The 19,775-nt window shown below is 36.0% G+C and overlaps 1 protein-coding gene across 4 annotated transcripts in view; it reads left to right on the top strand.

Annotated features, from left to right (window-relative positions):
- The window catches only part of KIAA0825, a 426,330-nt gene that overhangs the window by 49,501 nt on the left and 357,054 nt on the right, over nt 1-19,775 (top strand). For 3 of the 4 annotated variants that reach the window (XM_082458005.1, XM_082458003.1, XM_082458004.1), the window contains exons 3-5: nt 1,676-1,783; nt 7,616-7,680; nt 7,914-8,045. In XM_082458005.1, the coding sequence (XP_082314131.1) occupies nt 1,724-1,783; nt 7,616-7,680; nt 7,914-8,045 (257 nt within the window). In that variant the 5' untranslated portion in view covers nt 1,676-1,723. The remainder of the gene's footprint in view (nt 1-1,675; nt 1,784-7,615; nt 7,681-7,913; nt 8,046-19,775) is intronic. The other variant, XM_082458002.1, reaches the window with a different exon arrangement.

The following is a 19,775-nucleotide window of genomic DNA, read 5'->3' on the forward strand; positions in this document are numbered from 1 at the left end:
GATGAGAGAGGAGCCAATCAAGATGTTTATTAGTTTAATAAAAACTACTCTGGTTAATTTAAACAAACAAACAAACAAGTGGCTTTTGGGCAGTTGAGCAGGGAAAGGATTTATTATATGTATCGCACAGAACCAAAAGGAAGCTGTATGAGCAATCAGTCAGTCAGAGGAGGACAGGAACTGGGCAATTACAGGGGCCTCAGCCAAAAAAATCCATGCATCTTTTCTTGGGAGGCTGGAAGTGTCGTGATTGGTTTACTACCAGTGATTCCCTGTCCCTGCCTTCATTCCACATTTCAAAATTTATTTAGTGTGCATCTGATGGTTTAGCTTGGCTCAGATTTCTAACCCTGAATCAATTAGTTATGACCAGGAAAGCTGGGTCCTTTAGCATAGAAAATGTGCCACCATTGTACATCTGATACTGTGTATCAGATAAAAAAAGAAATGTGAGCTGGCCAGCTACCCAAAGTGGGGACTCCTACCAGGAGCCTCTGAATAAAGGGTGAGAGAAACTAGAAGAGAACTAGGAAAGTATAATACTTAGGAAAATTGACAAGAGAGAAGACAACTTCAAGGAATGAGTAGCTATCAGTACCAAATAGTGCAGAGATTGAGTATGATGGGAAGTGAAAAATGTTTTGTCAGTTTCAGTAAAAGGATGGAGGCTGAAACCAGATTATTCTGGGTTGAGAAGTGAAAGATGAGAACATGAGATTAAGAAATATGGACTGCTATTTTGAGATGCCGGGCTATGAAAAGAAGGGGATCCTAGGGAGGGTTTTGTTGGTTTCTAAAAAGCAAGAAACTTGAACATGTTTTATAGTCAACTGAAAGGGATATTGATGCTGTAGGACTAGTTGATGATAACTGATGGAGCAAAGCCCTGAAAGTCATAAAAGGGTATTTCAGTGGATAGATTTATTCATCAAATTGATGTTAATTAATAATATTACTAAAATTTAGAAGAATAGTATCACATTAATTTGACTAGCTGATCAATAATATTAACATTTTGGGAGAAATTCTTCAACTCTTGGAACATATTTTAAGAACTGTAACTCCTTTAGAAGCATCCAATTCGATACAAAATACATACTAAGTTCAAAGCATTCTTGCCTAATTATTAAAAGAGTTCCTTAAAAATATAATTGACATCTCATAAGCTATTTAGTATTCCCACTTGCTGCATAATACAACTGCCTTTTAAAAAGTGCTCCATAACTTAAACTTTCTAATGCAGATGTACTGTTTTCTAAATTACTAAGGTTTTACTGTACTTGAAAATTCATTAGTAAATCACAGCCCCATGATTTGTGACATTATTTAGTTCTAATCTCAAAATGTATAATAATTTTATGACTTTTTTTAATTTATTTTTTTAGTCTTAAACTGATTTTTTTTGAATTTTATTTATTTTTTTATACAGCAGGTTCTTATTAGTTATCTATTTTATACATATTAATGTATATATGTTAATCCCAATCTCCCAATTCAGCCCACCACCATCCCCCCCCACCCCGCCCCGCTTTCCCCCCTTGGTATCCATACATTTGTTCTCTACATCTGTGTTTTATGACTTTTAAATCATGTGAAATATAAAAGTTCCAAGTTATAAAAGAATGCTGAAATTAAATTCATTTTTAATTATCTTGGTTTCACTGTTGTATTAAAGCAAGAGATGACGAGGATTGCATATTGAAGATTATAAAGAGTTATTAAAATGAAAATATTTTCTGGAAAGAAAGGTACACTGAAAAATAAAGAAAGCAATGTCAATTTGGTGAGTAAAGCATATGACAATTAATTCTGTTTGCTTGTCAAGCTGCAATAGTGTATTCCAACTGATCCTGTCAGTTTCTACTTCATACATACACATATCTAAATTACTAATAGAGGAGTTACAGTGAAGTGTTCTATATTTTATCAAAGGGGATTTTAATAGTTGTAGTATGTTAATATGAGTACTTACTGGATGTATATCAATATTATAGCTCATATAATTATAATAATCAGAACTTCCACAATAATTAGTAGAAAGCATAGCAGTATAAATTGAATAAAACAAGTTCATTATTTCCTAATATAAGACTTTAATGTATTAGGTATTTGAAATGACTGTCAACAAATGGAGAGCCATTTGAGTTGTTTCTCAGTCTTTAGGGGAGGCTAGAACATTAAAATTTCAACTCTCAGTAATTGAAAAGAAATTTTTGGCAACTCTGAAATATCACAGGGGAAGATCTAACCTTAAAAAAAATTTTTTTGGAAATTATATAGGCTTCATAATGAATGAAATTTATAATGGTTCTAGGGAAAGCTGTTAAATATATATGGCAGTAAACAAGCCAACATATGTAAGAGGTAAAATAATAATTTTTTTGTACAACTTTATAACTACATAAAATTGTCAAGATTTAGTAAAAGTTAAATTTTGAATTATATAAAGTTGGCAGGACTTTGTGAATGACATAAGAAGACTACTTTGTGACTAAATATGGATGGAAAAGTAAAAATGAACCAGGCCAGAAGAAAAGGCTGGTCCAGATTTAAGAATGACGACCTGGTCCAAATTTCAGTTTGCTTTTTTTTTTATCAAATCAGCAACTCAAACCAAACAAGAAATACAAAGAATAATACAAATAATATAAAAGATACCAAGAATAATAGCTCAAGGATACATGATGGCTGTAATGTCACCTTTTTCCTTGTGGAGGCATAATGCCCAAACTCAGTTCTTCTCAGACATCTTTTGTTGAGTAAAGAGTGTGTCAATTCAAAGGAACCCAGAAACATGGGCTGATTGCTTTTTAGAATATTTTAGGGAGCTGCAGGTTGGAGAATGGAGCATCAGTACAGGGCATCTACCTATTACCGTAAGAGAATGTCTTCCTGCCTCACGTGTCCTCTTTTCACATAATATTTCTTGCTAAGCTACAGATTCTACTTTAGCTTTTCATGTGGCAGTCCTGGAGAAGGGAAAAGGGAAGAATTAAAAATAGCTCTGAGAGTCCAGGATACAGGAACAATGATGGTATTGACAAACAAAATAGTCCATGGAAAAGTTAATTTAGGGGGTTCAGAAATATGTCCTTCTCCTACCATTTTTATCAACAAATTTATAGCTAGAAGAAACCTCAGAGCCTAATAAATCCATTCACCTCATTTTATAAATGAGGAACATAAGCTCCATCCCTCTTGACAGATTGAGTGACTCACCCGAAGTCACAGAGGCATTGGCAGACCAGGATCAGGACTCAAATCTTTTGATTCTTGGTTCAATGATGTTTAGAGTTAAACGTATTTTATTATAGAGCAACATTTTGAAACTTGTTCAGTTATATGTGGAATGTATAATTATCTTTAATTAATTAGAATACCCCACTTACTCTGCTAACTAACTGTTTATTTTAGGCTAGACAGTGATATTGGATGGCAGGACTTCAGGTGAGCTAGAGCTGGTGGACACATTAATTCCACAGTCCAACCATAGATATGAAAGGCATTAGACCCTCCTCACTGGAGAAATCACTTGATCCAAATGTTTCCTTTACTAACTAAATTTCCGTGTGGATTTCCTCCCAAGGGTTGGTTTTTCTATCTTTCATTCCTTTTTAATCATGTTGGTCTTAAGAAGAATGGCACTCAGGACTTTTATTATTGAAGAAACCGAAAAAAGATATGATAAGAACTCTAACCATTGTATGTGTTTAAATAAAGAAGAAGAGACCTTAGGATAGAAAGGTATCATTTTAAAATATGTTAAGGGAAAAGTGAGAGTCCAAAATTACTTTTGTGTGCTTTCTTTTGATCACGTAAGGTATGATTAGGTTTATTGCTTTACTGTAATGTTTTCTGGCAGTGCTTATTAATATTTTCATATTTTATTATAGTCATTGTTCTCAGGAATTTATAACTCAACTGTTATAATTTGCCTATGGCTGAAATTTGATCTACAGATGTTTGGCTTAGATATAATTCTTCAAGCATAACTTGTCTTTAAAAGGCAATAATTAATATTAGGTTGGCTGCTAATACTTGTTTGAAATATTAAACACTGTTTTTTTAATCTTATACAAAAAGTGATCAGAAACATTACAGGAGAATGAACATTTAAAAACAGAGTTGGGGAATGGAAATTTCAAAAACGAAGTTATTGTACTTTAAAAAGTTATAATTCCCATCTTTGATTGATCGTGGATTAGGATAAGAGACTTCATTCATTATGTCAAATTATTATTGTGTCCCTGATGACGATTTATAGGGACGTAAACAGAATATAAAACTATATCTTGATCCATAGCTTCATAGCCTCTTCCTTTTTCCCCTTAGATTTTTTAAAGGTAATTCTATCTTTTTGAAATACCACTGAAGTATTTCCCAGATTACATTGGTCCCTCAATAATTTACTTTTCTGTTGTTGAGGTCATAGTTATGTTTCACTTAGAGTATAGCAATGATCTTTCTACTCGCTCCCTTTCTTATGGTCCTGTTCTTATTATTGTTCCTTGAGAGGAGAGACTGTTCAGTCATTCAGTCTCTCTGCTCCTTCATGATGCCCAGCACGGTGTCAGACACACTGTGGGCGCACAAAATACATGTAAGGAAATGGGAAGTTTGGTGTCTGTGCTCATACTCATTCAGTGCGTGCTTCTTTCTCATCACAGTCCTGCAGGGATCACTGCCATCCTAATGGGAAAACTTCTAAATCCAAACTTGAGCGTCACTTACTACAGTCTGTACTCTCCCTCCTTTATTTCTCATGTTGGTCCTGTGCATCCCTATTCACTCAGGTTAATTTTCGCATCTTATTATAGTTTGCCCATCAAGTTTTCTATTATCCTATCACACAGCATCTTAAACTTTACTACCACTGTAAAGGTGGCTCTTGTTTCTCTTGTCCTTCACCACCTTGAAATCTTACCACACATATGGAAGCATCACAGGTCTATGCCAGTCATATGAAAACTCTGAACCATCATCATTCTGGTACCCCATCATTGTTATCAAATGGCATTCCTTTATAATGACAGTCTTTGTGTGTACTGATTAACTTCTCTCCTGAGGTTAAACAGAGAAAATCATGCAACCATGTAGATTGGGAATCCTTCAAAATCATGGTCACCAAACCCATCTGAATGTTTGACCTGTTTCTATCCATTATTGTTTTACCCCAGAGCTGATTTCAGTGAAGAACATAACACACACATTCAATATTGAAATGATACAAAACAACAGATTTCCTTTTAACAGCATTTGTAAGCACAAATACCACAAAACAATACAAAAAGTTTGGTGAAATGGTCAGTGGAGAGATATTTAGGAATTATGTAAGGTTTGAATCAGACTTTGAAAGAAATTATAAATACAAATTGGCAAGAGAGAACTTTTAAGGTTGGAAGATGTTTCAAATGAAGACATAGCGAAAGTATATTGGGCTGGCCAAAAAGTTCGTTCGGGTTTTTCCATAGCAGCTTACCAAAAACCCAAACGAACTTTTTGGCCAACCCAATAAAATAAGAGATCATACACGTCCTGAGAGCAAAGGACGTGTATGATTTCTTTTTAAACTACTTTTCCTAATTATATATAAAATAAGTACTTATTGCAAAACATAGGAAAGTGCTAAATATGAAGAAGAAAATAAAAATCAACCATAGTCTATCCAGTCTGTCCAGAGATAACCATTTTAACATTTTAATATCATTTTTACATTCTACAGTGTTTTATATGCAGTAACTGATTCATTTATCAAGAGTCCAGCAACCTCAAGTTTTAAAACCAAACAGGTCTGGGTTCATACCCTACCCCCTAACACTGGGTAGCTATGTAACATGGACATGTTAGTTCATTTCTTTGGGCCCAAGTTCCCTCCCCTATACATGAGGATAATAACTGTTTTGTAGAGTTATTATGAAGATTAAGGAAGGTGATGTATATAAATTACCTTATACATAGTAGATATACAACAAATCATATTACTAGTTTGCTATTATATTTAAGCTGACTTCTACACATATTTTCTTTAGTTTGAATATGTGGAGTCTGAAGTAATGAGGCGTTACAATATCGACAAATTGGGGCAACTCTGAACAGAATATTGATAACATAATTTGTTTTATTACAGAGAAGCTGGCTATAAACAAAATATTTACTAAGTTTGAGTTCTCTACAAGAACCCTCAGCCATTCAAATCTTTCCATTATAAAAGTGAAATTTTATTTTCTTGCAACAGTTTTTGAAAATCTCATCACCTGAAAAGTTGAACTACCCAAAAAGATTCAAAAATATGCAAATACATAAACTGAATTCATTATTAGTAATATTGGCCATTGGGTTCAGAAATGACAGTTCTGATGATAGCTGTAAGTAGATGAGCTACTGGAAAGATAGGAAGATATCAAACTCATTGGTATATGGAAATATTGAGGTTTTGTTGTCCTAAAGAAGTATAACTTCTGATGGACATAGCATTTTCTACCACTTAGCTTATAGTTTTGGCAATTTTATTTTGTTGCCTGATTTCAAGTTAATATTAATTATGGTATATTATAGGTAAATATTTGTTTTCAAATGAAAAATTAAACCTTTTATTGCAAAATATTTTTAAAAGGAGACTCCAAATGTATGAGGATTTTGATATTTAAAAATGGTATATTGGAACTAATTGAGTTTCAAATGACAAGTCTGGTGATACCATGGACTTCTATATTAAAATGTTTTAGTTGAATGTTTTCCTCTTAAAATAATATCTCTTAGGAAGAATAAAAGCTGTATTCCAAAACAACTTCTTTGAAGTGCCAGATAGAAACTATGAGAAATCTTTAGCTGTTTTATTATATGATAATAAATTACCTACATTTATTAATAATTAAATAATTAAGGATGAGTGTGTCTATTAGTGTTGTGTAGCTTCTGCAAAACTTTTTAGATAATATTTCAAATATTTTGGGTGTATCCAAACTAAAACCACATTTTTCCAAGCCTTTTTCTTGTTAATATTTAGTCTATTTATATGTGTTATAATTTAATGTTTAAATTTCTCATTCATTTATACCATCAGTCATCAGATTGCTATTTTATGTCAAAAAATAACATACCTCTAAATAAAAAAAGTTCACACTGTGCCCCAACTCTATCATTTTTAGTCTATCTCATTGCCCTGCTGTATTTGTTCTCATAGCACTTCTCATCATGTAATCTTTTATAAAATATATCTGGTTATGTGTTTTTAAAATCTACTTTCCCCACTAGATCAAAAACACCATGAGGGCAGGGACTTTGACTTGTTGCAGCTATATCCCCAGCTTCTTCAGCAGTGCCTGTTATATATCAAGCATTCAGTGAATACACATGGAATGAATGATTGAAGTTTTGGTAGTGGGAAAATGCTTATCTCTAGAAGGAGTATTGTATTTAAGTTTTAGTCCAATATCAGTACTTAGGTTGACAGGGGTGGTAGAAGAATGCAAGGGAAATTTTACCTTCTTCACATATAAAACAGGACTAGGGGATGAGGCTAAAAAATTCTGAGGTTCCAATGACTAGGTCAATATGTTGACACGAGTGGAGGGAAGTTGCTGAATTCTTGAAGCAACCACCCTTGTTCACACAGGTCCCTGAGGCTTCGCGATTTCCTTTGCAGCTCTTGGTTACAGTGAGAAGCAGCAGGATGCTTAGGTACTCTGACTTTTTTTCAGCTTTCAAACCATAGAAAAGTGTGAAAATTAGGTCACACCTCATGAAATTTAAATAATAAAACAATCTACCTAGATTAATAATACCCTACTTCTTCTACTGCTGTATTTTGCCTCTAAATGGGCATTATTATTTTGGAGTTAATATCACAACTTGAGGTAGGTTTTTTTCCTTTCATTTTGGGGAAACTGACATTTTTTATTCTTATTCCTCAGGATGGATTGGGGAGATGAATATTCCCATAATTCTTTTGACCTACATTGTTTGTTAAATTCATTTCCTGGAGACTTGGAGTTTAAGCAGATCTTCAATGACATTGATGAAAAGATAGAACAAAATGCCATAAGGTAAATATTGCTAATTTTAAAACAAGTTGGTTTCATGTTTCATTTACACGAACTTTTATCTAGTCTAATTTTAGTGTTTCCTGCTCTTAAGAAAATTTTAGGTTTTAATTATCATTAACTTTCCTGAAAAAAATTAATTAGACCCTCCCCTCTAGAATATAACATGATTTTCCTTATCTGATTACTACTTTAAATAAGGCTAAAAGATACAGGCATTGCCTTCAAATAGATAAAGTTTGTTGAATTACTCTCATTGGGAGGAGGAAGTTATCCTCTACCCTTCTAGGTTCTTTTGAGTAGTCTAAGAATTAAATTGACATGAGACAGATTAACAGGAGAAAATCAAACAAAAGTGTAATAACATGTATACGTGGGAGAGAACCAGAAAAACTGAGTAGCTGGCCAAAATGGCCAAAATCCTCATCTTAAATACCATTCTCAACTAAAGGCAAAAGAGGATGTTGAGGGTGGGTAGAGCGTCTTGGGAAGTTACCAGGAAAAGCACAGTAAACAAGGGTAAGGTTGTTATGCAGATTTAAGTCAGTACCTTCTCCACTGATAAGAGTTTCTAGAGATCCTCCTGTTTCTGGTACAGTGAGGGAGACACCCTTACAAATGGAGAGTTTCCTTATAAATGTGAATGTTTCTAACAAAAGGGTAGCTCGTGCTTGGTTTTCAGAGTGTTTACCATGTGTGTGTTTCTTAGAAAACAACCAGCTTAAAATAATTTAATATCCCAAAGAGACATATTTTAGGGTGGCAAATTCTGCTCCCCTAAACTGTTCATGATTTCTTAGTTTGCCAGTATTGATGGCCTGCATTTTCACTAACAGGTTTAGAGTTAAATATTCTCATTTGACGGATAAGCACAGAAATTAAAATTTTGGAATTAAGGTATTAAAATAAAATCGTAGTATAAGGCCATGGATTGCTTGAATTGCTGAAAGCAGAACATTAAATTATTTTTATGTAATGTTTGTCATTTTAAGTCTCCTCACTTACTTAGGAGGCTAGGGAGTCCACCTATGCAAGGTTAGTCTTTATCACCTACTCCAAAATTAGTGTTTCTAAACACTGGGGGAAGCAGGGACAGTTAAGCAGATTTCCATTAATACGTATCCTCTGATAGAAAGGACTTTGTCTTCATATGCATTTGGACCCTAGAGTCAGTTCGCTTATTTCAGTCCTTTTGATCAAAGATTCTAATAATTCATCTCATGTTGAAACCGTGTAACTCAGATTGGGACTTGAACCCACGGGCCGGGACTTGAACCCAGCCTAAACCCAAATTGGTACTTGAACCCACGGTGTTTTAATTTGAATCACTCACCTCATGTCTGGACTTACTGAGGCTCAGGTTCTTTGTGTCTCAGCGCAGAAGGAATTCAGCAAGAGGCAAAGTGATAGGCAACGAGTAGATTTATTAATATAGGAAGCTTGTGAGAGATGCAAGAGGACAGGTGAGGGGGCTCTGCCCCAAGGATTAAGCGGGCTACATTTTTATAATCAAAGGAAAGTGGGGCAGGGGGAAAAGACCACCTTCCTCCTCATTCTTCCTCATCAGGCTTACATCACTACCTCCTCCTTCTTATCGGGCAGGAGAGTATTTGAACCATGAGGTCAAACTAGGACTGTCACGGCACTTATTCAAATCAGCAGAAGGGTGGTAACATATACTAAAATATGTTGAATCATCTCAGGTTTCCATATAATGAGGGTCTCCTACTTTGGAATGTCACCTTTCCCTTAAATTCCTGTCCTTGCTCCTAAGGATCATTATCTTGTTGATATCAACCAGCAGAATGCAGGCCTCATTTTTTCTCTTTCACTTAATGACCTGGGGTGTATCTCGTGCTTTTATTTATGACTTTATAGTTAAGCAAGCCTGCTTCGTTCTACAACGTTCCGATAGCTTTCTTGAGCGACTGTTAACTTACGGTGGTCTCCCAAAGTTCCCTAGGTTTCCCTCTCTATCTATAATCCCCTACTGGGACTTCTACAACTACCTGTGTAACTATCCTACCCTATCCCTATCAATGTGGGTTACAAATATGCATACCACAGTAAAAATTTCTATTATTGAATGACATATAGTATCTCCATTTTAAAATTTAAAATATAGTTATATTGGATTGTCAAAGGAACTGAACCAAGCAAGTGAAATTTTCTTGCAATTTTTTCCTCATGTTTAATATGAGAATACAGTTAACTTTTCATCATAACAATGGGCATAAATAACTTAAATTCAAAAGATAACCTATACTCCAATAAAAATTTAAAAAAACAGAAAACAAACAAAAAACCAAAAAATAGCATATTGTTGCGGAATTATAATTAAAAACAAAATCTTCTCCCATCCCAGAAATCCTCTCCACAAAGGCAAAAGAAAAAGAAAACACTTCTGTTATTCAATAGGCATTAAACCAAACTGTAATAAGCATCCCAGGCGATCTGCTAAGAGATTGCAAAGACAGAAAGGAACCACGCACAGCTCTTTATATAGTCTAGTAGGTACACCCATTACATACATGTTTTCAAGATAGACAATAACTTATAGGAAAAAATGGGGCGCGAGAGGATGGTCATGTCCCAGGTCTCGGGTGAGTCCCAAGTCCCTGGGACAGCCCGTCAAGTGAGGATCCTTGGTTTCAAGCAGGAAAGAATTCAAGAGTTAGCCATAGTAAAGTGAAAGCAGGTTTATTTAGAGAGATACACACCCCATAGACGGTGTGGGCCCTCTCAGGAGGCGAGAGCAGCCCCAAAATATGGGGTGGTTAGTTTTTATGGGCTGGATAGTTTCATAGGCTAATGAGTGGGAGGATTATTACAGGTATTTTGGGGAAGGGGTGGATATTTCCAGGAACTGGGCCACCGCCCACTTTTTGGCCTTTTATGGTCGGCCTCAGAACTGTTATGGCTCCTGTGGGTGTATCATTTAGTGTATGCTACTGTATTACAATGAGTGTATAATGAGGCTCAAGGTCTACTGGAAGTCGAACCTTCTGCCATCTTGGGCCTAGCAGGTTCTAACTGGTTTTTGTGGTATCCTGTTTTTCTTAATGGTTGTATCATTCTTTTAGTGGTTGTGCCCTGCCCCCTTCCTTCCTGTCTCATAACTAGCCTTCAAATAGAGGATTTGACAGCCCATTTTTTCACACATGGTTCATCCTAACTTTACCATGATTAAAGAACACCTGTGTTAGCTAGTTGGCTTCATCCTGAGGAGAAGCAAACTTCTTATATCTTTATGACAAGAAGCAGTGTTGCAAATTGGATCAAGGCACCCACTGAAGTTAGGCTCCTACTCTTCACAGGAACAGGGATATAGGGGGGCTCTCTCCTTTGGTGTTTGTATTTTGAAAAGATGATTCCCAGGTTCTTGAGAAAGACAGTCCTGGCTGAGAAAGCTGACAAAAGGTCTGTCTAGTCTTCCAAGGGATACATTTTAAAGAGATGAAAAAGTTCTTACATTTGCAAGTTTCTAAGGTAAATACTTTAAGAAATAGGAAACGAGGGAAACCTTTTCCCTTATTTTCAACAGGGAGAATTAAGCCTCTTATTTTTAATTTGTATCTGCCCTTAATTTATATGTCTATGTGTGTGTGTGTGTGTGTGTGTGTGTGTGTGTGTGTGTGTCTTTTTAAAAAATAACATATATATGAGACTTAACCACACTATAGAGAGTGTATATTATAATTTATATTGTATATGTAAATATAAAATCACTATATTAAACTTCAGTGTAATTATGTATTTATTTAACTTATATATATTATATATTTATATATTTCATGAAACAGTTTCTAACCCAAAGGAACTTATAAATGAAAAGAGTGTTAGCTTGAATAGATTAACAAGTCACTTATCTATATTCTAAAGATGGTTATTATTTTTTTCACTAACTGATACTAAAACATTTTTTTTAATTGAAGTATAGTTGATTTACAATGTTGTGTTAGTTTCAGATGTACAGCAAAGTGATTCAGTTATACATATACAGAGAGAGGTGGTTATATTAAAACAAATTTTAAATATTTTCTAAAAAGTAACATTCTTCGTTTATAATGGCCTTGAGGCACCATCAAAACAAGTCACTGAGGGACTTCCCTGGCAGTCCAGTGGTTAAGACTCTGTGCTTCCACTGCAGGAGGGATGGGTTCAATCCCTGGTTGGGGAACTAAGATCCCACATGCCGCAGGGCAAGGCCAAAGAAAAAAAAGATAAAACAAACAAACAAACAAGTCACTGAGCTCTGATGCTTTTGTTATAGACTGCTTCATTTTTATTTGCTAAACCATCTACAGTTAATTTCCTGTCCTACCTGGTCAATAAGAAATCATATTGAGAAGTAAAACAATGATTAAAATACTGTACTTTGCATTCATAAATTGTTACTTAGGTCAAAATTCAGATGTTAGTATTAAAAAGAAAATATGACATGGAATATAAGGATATAATTTTTAAATTAAAAATATTTTATTGCCCATATATTAAAACAAACCTAGAGCAAAACCACCTCAAGTGACCATTGATCTTCACAGGGGATAAAATAAGGGAGAGCTGTATGTGCTGTATGCTACATTTAGAATCAAGTCTATTTTTCATCAAATTCAATTATGTTTTTATTATACTCTAGAGAATAAACATAACAGTATAGAGTGTATATATTTTTAAAAATAAAATACTGAATAATAACCATGTTTCAGAAGAGTGTAAATCATTTCTGCACTCATTTATTGCCTTCTAACAGAATAGCTTTTAGAAAATTGTATGTCATGGCGAATCAGTTATGCCACACTTACATTGCAGTAGTTGAATTACCCTTGGCATTTTTGTATTCTAACAGTTCTATTTATCTCTCAATGATGTACATTGAATAAGTAATGAACATCTGTATGATATGGCTTTTCCCAATACTTTTAAAGAAAAAACACATTAGTAATTCATTTTTAAATATGGTATTTTTCCTTACCCTTGAATTTTTAAAGTTGTATTTCTAGCAGTGACCCTGAATTCTAAGTGTGAATTCCTTCCCTCTTCTTAATATCATCAGGTTTTATGAGCCACAGGGTCTTTTACTTCCCAAAGCAGTGATTCACCAGAATGGACTAGAGTGCCCAGAGGTCACTGAACCTTCACCTGCCCTTCAAGAGAGGCTGTCATTCTCTCAGACCATTTTCACTTTTACATCCTCATTTCCATTCAAGTCAGAGCTAGGTGACTCTTAGGTCTGACAGTGGAAATCAGTGATGGTGAATCATTTAATTTTAACACATATCAACATTGGTAGCAGGAGGGTAAATAATCTGCCAAAGAGGAATACCATGAATGTTGTATCCACAGACTCACTTCAGTAACTAAAACCCACATGTAGCACTGAAATCTTTTTTGAGCTGAATGGAACTTAATATTAGTTTAACACAATATTGAGGTCTAGAAGTTCTCTTGGGCTTACTATATGACATGAATGATTTTTCTCCTTTTAATGTTCAGTTGGATAGCTATAATTGCATCCTTAAGAGTTTCTTTTGCCTATCTGTTTCTTAATTATAGACAATCTTTGTGTGTACCCCAGGATGTAAGTTTTGCTGGCACTGTGCAGGATTTCTACATTTTTTTTTTTTTTTAATCTAAAGAAAGAACAAGAAGTGCTACCATGGATCATATTGTTTGTCTTGATCCAGGAGAGGTGGTGTCTGGGTGGTAGGGAAGGCATTAACTTTATATTGTGACAGAATATTGGATACATGGTTTCTATAAATTTAACCATGCTCTCTGTTTCAAGGTGGCATATTGGACCACTTCCTCCTCATCATTTTCTGTCACCATTAGCTCCATTCAGATAATGTATGGTGCTCCAACTTCTTTCTCCAGAGTCCTGTATTGTGTGCCCTCGATGCTTTCATTAGACCTCTGCTTAGGAGGCTGAGATAAGTGGCATATAATGTGGGATCAGTAGCTCCACTAGATGATTGTTAAGAGATTCTTTCAGGTAATGCATACATTTTAAGTGTTTGACAGGTTTTAAAAGTATAACTTTTATTTTTATGTGTGTTAGCTTTATCTACTTTTGGCCAAATAAGCATAAGACAATAAAGAATTATTGCCTGGGATATTCCTAAGGAATATTATTGTAATTATCTTTTCATGGGAAATAAGGAAAGGGAAGTAAGCGTCTTCCTATTTATAAACTGTTTTAATAACAAAAGTATGAATAATATTGTACTAAGAATCTAGACCTGATGAGGAGATTGAGCCAGCAATAGTCAGGCCACTACTCCCCATTGAGGGTCAGAGTTAATGGTCCAGGGGGAACTAAGCCCCCCACCCCTGAGATACCAACCAGAGGTGCCAGGTAAAGACAACCCAGCTGTGAGGTCAAGAACAGGGGAGGAAATACTAAAAGGGGACTGAGCCCTGGTAAGGAGATGTGACTGCTGTGGCTGGCTCATCTTTCCTGTAGATGATTGATGCCTCGAGATCTAACCCAACCCTGACAGCTTTCCCTGGAAAAGAGTCTTGTCAAGGATTTAACAGAGTCAACACCTTGTCTTAAAAGGGTCACTAACACCACAGCATTTGCTAATCACAATCTTTATTCTAGAATCATGACTAAGAATACCTTTTTATGGAACTTGGGATGGAGCTGAGTTGGGGGCCTGCAAAATGGTATTCTTATTTCCTATATTTCTGCTTTAAAGACCAGCTGTTCTTCATTATATTCTCATTACCTAAAACAGCCCTGGCAGAAAGTAGGCTAGAGGATGATCAATAAATGTGTTTGTCAGACATCTATTGTGTTTGCTTTAGCTTCAGCTAGTGTGAAGTTAGATGAGTAGAATGTGATAGTTTTTTTTTCCATTAAGTATTTTACATTATAAAAGTAATACATACTCAGGAAAAATTTCAGACGGTAGAGAAAGGCAGATATAAGGAAAAAGTGAGTATGGAAGGGCAGAGATGAGGAAAAGTTTTCTTACTCTTCTGACTCTCCTAGTCTTGGTCTTCAGAGGTACCCTATATTAGTGAATTACTGTATAACTATCCAGAAATGTTCTCTACATATAGATGTGTGCACCCAAGAATATATCCCCCTTTTTACACAAATGGGAATTTGTGTATATGCTGCAATTAGATTTTTTTAACTTAATGTATTTTTAAAATCTCTCCATAGAACAAGCCAATTCCCTCTTGATGAGCATTTGCGTTATTTGCAGTCTTTCTGCTATTACTGCACACACACATGCATGTGTGTGTCCTTCCTTCCTTAAGAAAGTTTATGTGATGGTTTCTTAGAAGTTGTGCAATTAGCTGTTATAAAATTGTTCCACAGAAGTGCTGCAGCTGTCTTCTCTCCTGTCGGCAGTATATGAAACTGTATGCTATATGTCCTGCCTCCTCACAATGTGACCATATGTACTATTAAAACCCTCAGTTTGTAACTTGCAGTCAAATCTGTTGTCTGGCTTAGTGATTGAATTTATTGGGGCAATGGAGATAAAGATGTAAATCAGATGTGTTCCCAGATCTCTTCTGATTTTCATTATTATGTATGTTCTCCCTCTCTCTTCTTTTTTCTATCTCTTTCTCAGGAAGAGAATCAAGGGAATCATCACAGAGTAAATGCTGGTGCAGATTCCCTGCATTTCTCCTGATTTCAACTTTTGTGGTTTCATTGGGATAAGCCACATTCTGACTTTAGTAACTGTGCTGAATATGGGAGCTAGGCAAGCCTCCATAGATAAAAAAGAAAGCAAATTAACTTACTCTTGCTTGTCATGGGTATTAAACTGCCATGTCCTGATACCCCTATAGAACATTTCCGGGAAATGTTCTTTATGTTGTTAACACAGCCCTGTGCCACTTCCATTGAGCTCCCATCATCACTATAGTCTAGGGAAAGGGATCCGAAGTCAGATGTAAATTTAAGAATGAAAACTGTGCCTTGGGATATGATGCCAGGCTCACTACAGTACTGCCAGGACTACCCTGCCATTGACTGGAAGTTGGGGAGTATTTCACAATTGGTTGACTCTTCGGGGAGCGCTTCAGATTTTTTAGATTGGCACAGCCCTACACAGGGTCTGAACTTTCCTGAAGCAATCTGGACCATTCTAGAGCCTCTGTAAACTTATGTGGTAAGGATTGGTGATATAAAGCAACAAATAATGGAGGGTCCTAACTCTAAGGTTTCCTTTCATACTGTCTTCCTCAGAGAATAACTCCGAACAAAAGGAAGGTTGACAATAGATGGGAATCTTGGGAAGCTATTTCTGTAGTCCAGATGAGAGGTGATAAGATCCTGAGCCCTGTCTTTCACAGTAGGAATGGAAAGGGGAAGATTCATTTGAGAAAGACTTAATGAGAGTGTTGTTAACAGGATTTGGGGACAAGGATTTTTTTTCCTGAAAGTGTAGTTAAAACTTTTTGAAATAACCAAAACGCCTCTGAAATCGAAAATAGTTCAGCAAAAATATCTAATTTCTTACTACACTTTCATTAAAGTAGTTGTTTTATAAATCCTTTTCTCAGCCTTTTAAAAAATATTATCTAGAAATATCTTTGTCTCAGGAAAATAAGTTTTTATTTCATGGCTGACTTACGTTTTAATTACATACTAGTTTTTATACATCAGCCCTCTTCCCTAATAATTACTGTTAATTTCAAGGAATTTTAATAATCTCTTTAGATGAGCTAGACTTATCTAAAAACCAGAAAACTCTTATTTACCTCACAACTATTTCTTGGTGTTTTTAAACATATGATAGAATTGAAAAAGCCTTTTCCTTAGTCTGAATTTATGTTGGTGAAAAGTATAAACAAGAGCACCAAAAATGTAAAAACTTAAAAAAATTTTTGTAATGTTTACATTTCCCATACTGTAGAAATAGTCTTTAATCTCTGCCATTTTTGGCACCTCTACCTTGATCTAAAAAAATAAGAATAAAAAAATCTAACCTTCTATGAAAGCAAACCTATATGTTCTCTACAACCTTTACATCAAAGAAGTTCTAATAATTTTTACTGGTAGAACATACATTTTTTTCTCTTTGAACTTTTCTGTGACTGAATAATAAAGACTGTGTTTTCCATCTTGTAAGAGTTTTTACAGTCAGCTTAAGTGCCAAGATTTTATGTCATAATTATTCTCTTTTTCTCAGTTCCTCTTCCTGTCCTCAACTACACCAGCCCAATATTAATCATCTGTTGTGCTGTTGTTGTTTAGTGCTGTCTGTTTAGTTATAGGACATCTCTGTCCTTTTGGAGTAAGATAGTGCATATATACATACACACATACATATATGCATAAGTGTAGTTGTGACCAAAAAAATAAATTCATATTTTTTATCATCCAGATATACATATTGATCATTATAAAGTGACATGGCAGTGAGATCAGATGATCAGCACTGAATTCTCAGGGGTCAGGGGTCAGGGACTTCTAAGCACAATGATTTCATTAGTTTTCTTAAAGCATCAATATCCTTGCATATAATCTCCTTTTCTACAGGGAGAAGCCTTTTCTACACCTCCCAGAGGCACATTGAGTGGCTCCCTCCTGTTGTACTCTATTGTACTCGCTTAGCACGTCATACACACACCTCTTATCAAGTCTTACTGTAATGTAGTTATCCATTTACTGGCTTATCTCTCTCACTAGAAAGAATTCCTTTAGGGATGGGACCATGTCTTATTCATGTTTAGGCCCTTAGCATATATCACAGTGCCTACTACATATTCAGTATTCAGTTAATGTTTATCAAATATGCCTTCATTCAGTAAGTAATTTTCACACTCAAGAACCTAGGATTGAATGTTGAATGAGAAAATTACCACAGATATCCTTTTAAAAAGCATACTGCATGTTGCATCTTAAAAATGGTTTATAAACTGATTTACACACAGCCTCTTGGTAATGCATCCACTTGCACACACCATTAACTTGGATAATTCAGTCATTATAATTAAAGCACGTTGGGGTACAAATTTATTAAGAGGTGTTGAGACATATGAAAAGGCATAAAGAGTACTATGATAAACATTCATGTGCCCACCATCCAGTTTAAGGAATAAAACATTACCACTAGTGCTAAAACTCACTATGTGCACCTCCCCAGTCTCATCCCACTTCCATCCCCACCCTGCATTTGGTGATGTTGCTCATTCCAGCACATTTCTTTTTTTTTTTTCAAATGTATGTATGTAAGTACGTATTTATTATTAAAGTATAGTTGATTTAAAATACTGTATTAGAGTAGAGGAACCAAGATGGCGGAGTAGAAGGACGTGCTCTCACTCCCTCTTGTGACAACACCAGAATCACAACTAGCTGCTGGACAATCATCGACAGGAAGACACTGGAACTCGCCAAAAACGATACCCCACATCTAAAGACAAAGGAGAAGTCACAATGAGATGGTAGGAGGGGTGCAATCACAATAAAATCAAATCCCATAACTTCTGGGTGGGTGACTCACAGACTGGAGAACACTTATACCACAGAAGTCCACCCAGTGGAGTGAAGGTTCTGAGCCCCACATCAGGCTTCCCAACCTGGGGGTCCGGCAATGGGAGGAGGAATTCCGAGAGAATCAGACTTTGGAGCCTAGTGGGAATTGATTGCAGGACTTTGACAGGACTGGGGGAAACAGAGACTCCACTCTTGGAGCGCACACACAAAGTAGTGTGCTTATCGGGACCCAGGGGAAGGAGCAGTGATGCCAGGGGAGACCGAACCAGACCTACCTGCTAGTGTTGGAGGGTCTCCTGTAGAGGTGGGGGAGTGGCTTTGGCTCACCGTGGGGACAAGGACACTGGCAGCAGAAGTTCTGGGAAGTACTCCTTGGCGTGAGCCCTCCCAGAGTCTGTCATTAGCCCCACCAAAGAGCCCAGGGAGGCTCCAGTGTTGGGTTGCCTCAGGCCAAACAACCAACAGGGAGGGAACCCAGCCCCACCCATTAACAGTCAAGCAGATTAAAGTTTTACTGAGCTCTGCCCACCAGAGCAACAGTCAGCTCTATCCGCCACCTGTCCCTCCCATCAGGAAACTTACACAAGCCTCTTAGATCGCCTCATCCACCAGAGGGCAGACAGCAGAAGCAAGAAGAACTACAATCCTGCAGCCTGTGGAACAAAAACCACATTCACAGAAAGATAGACAAGATGAAAAGGCAGAGGACTATGTACCAGATGAAGGAACAAGATAAAACCCCAGAAAAACAACTAAATGAAGTGGAGATAGGCAACCTTCCAGAAAAAGAATTCAGAATAATGATAGTGAAGATGATCCAGTTCCTTGGAAAAAGAATGGAGGCAGAGATCGAGAAGATGCAAGAAATGTTTAACAAAGACCTAGAAGAATTAAAGAACAAACAAATAGGGATGAACAATAAAATAACTGAAATGAAAACTACACTAGAAGGAATCAATAGCAGAATAACTGAGGCAGAAGAACGGATAAGTGACCTGGAAGACAGAATGGTGGAATTCACTGCTGTGGAACAGATTAAAGAAAAAAGAATGAAAAGAAATGAAGACAGTCCAAGAGACCTCTGGGACGACATTAAATGCAACAACATTCTCATTATAGGGGTCCCAGAAGGAGAAGAGAGAGAGAAAGGACCAGAGAAAATATTTGAGGAGATTATAGTCAAAAACTTCCCTAATATGGGAAAGGAAATAGCCACCTAACTCCAGGAAGTGCAGCAAGTCCCATACAGGATAAACCCA

Source organism: Balaenoptera physalus, assembly GCF_965194825.1.
Source record: "Balaenoptera physalus genome assembly, chromosome: 3".
Taxonomy (NCBI): Eukaryota; Metazoa; Chordata; class Mammalia; order Artiodactyla; family Balaenopteridae; genus Balaenoptera; species Balaenoptera physalus.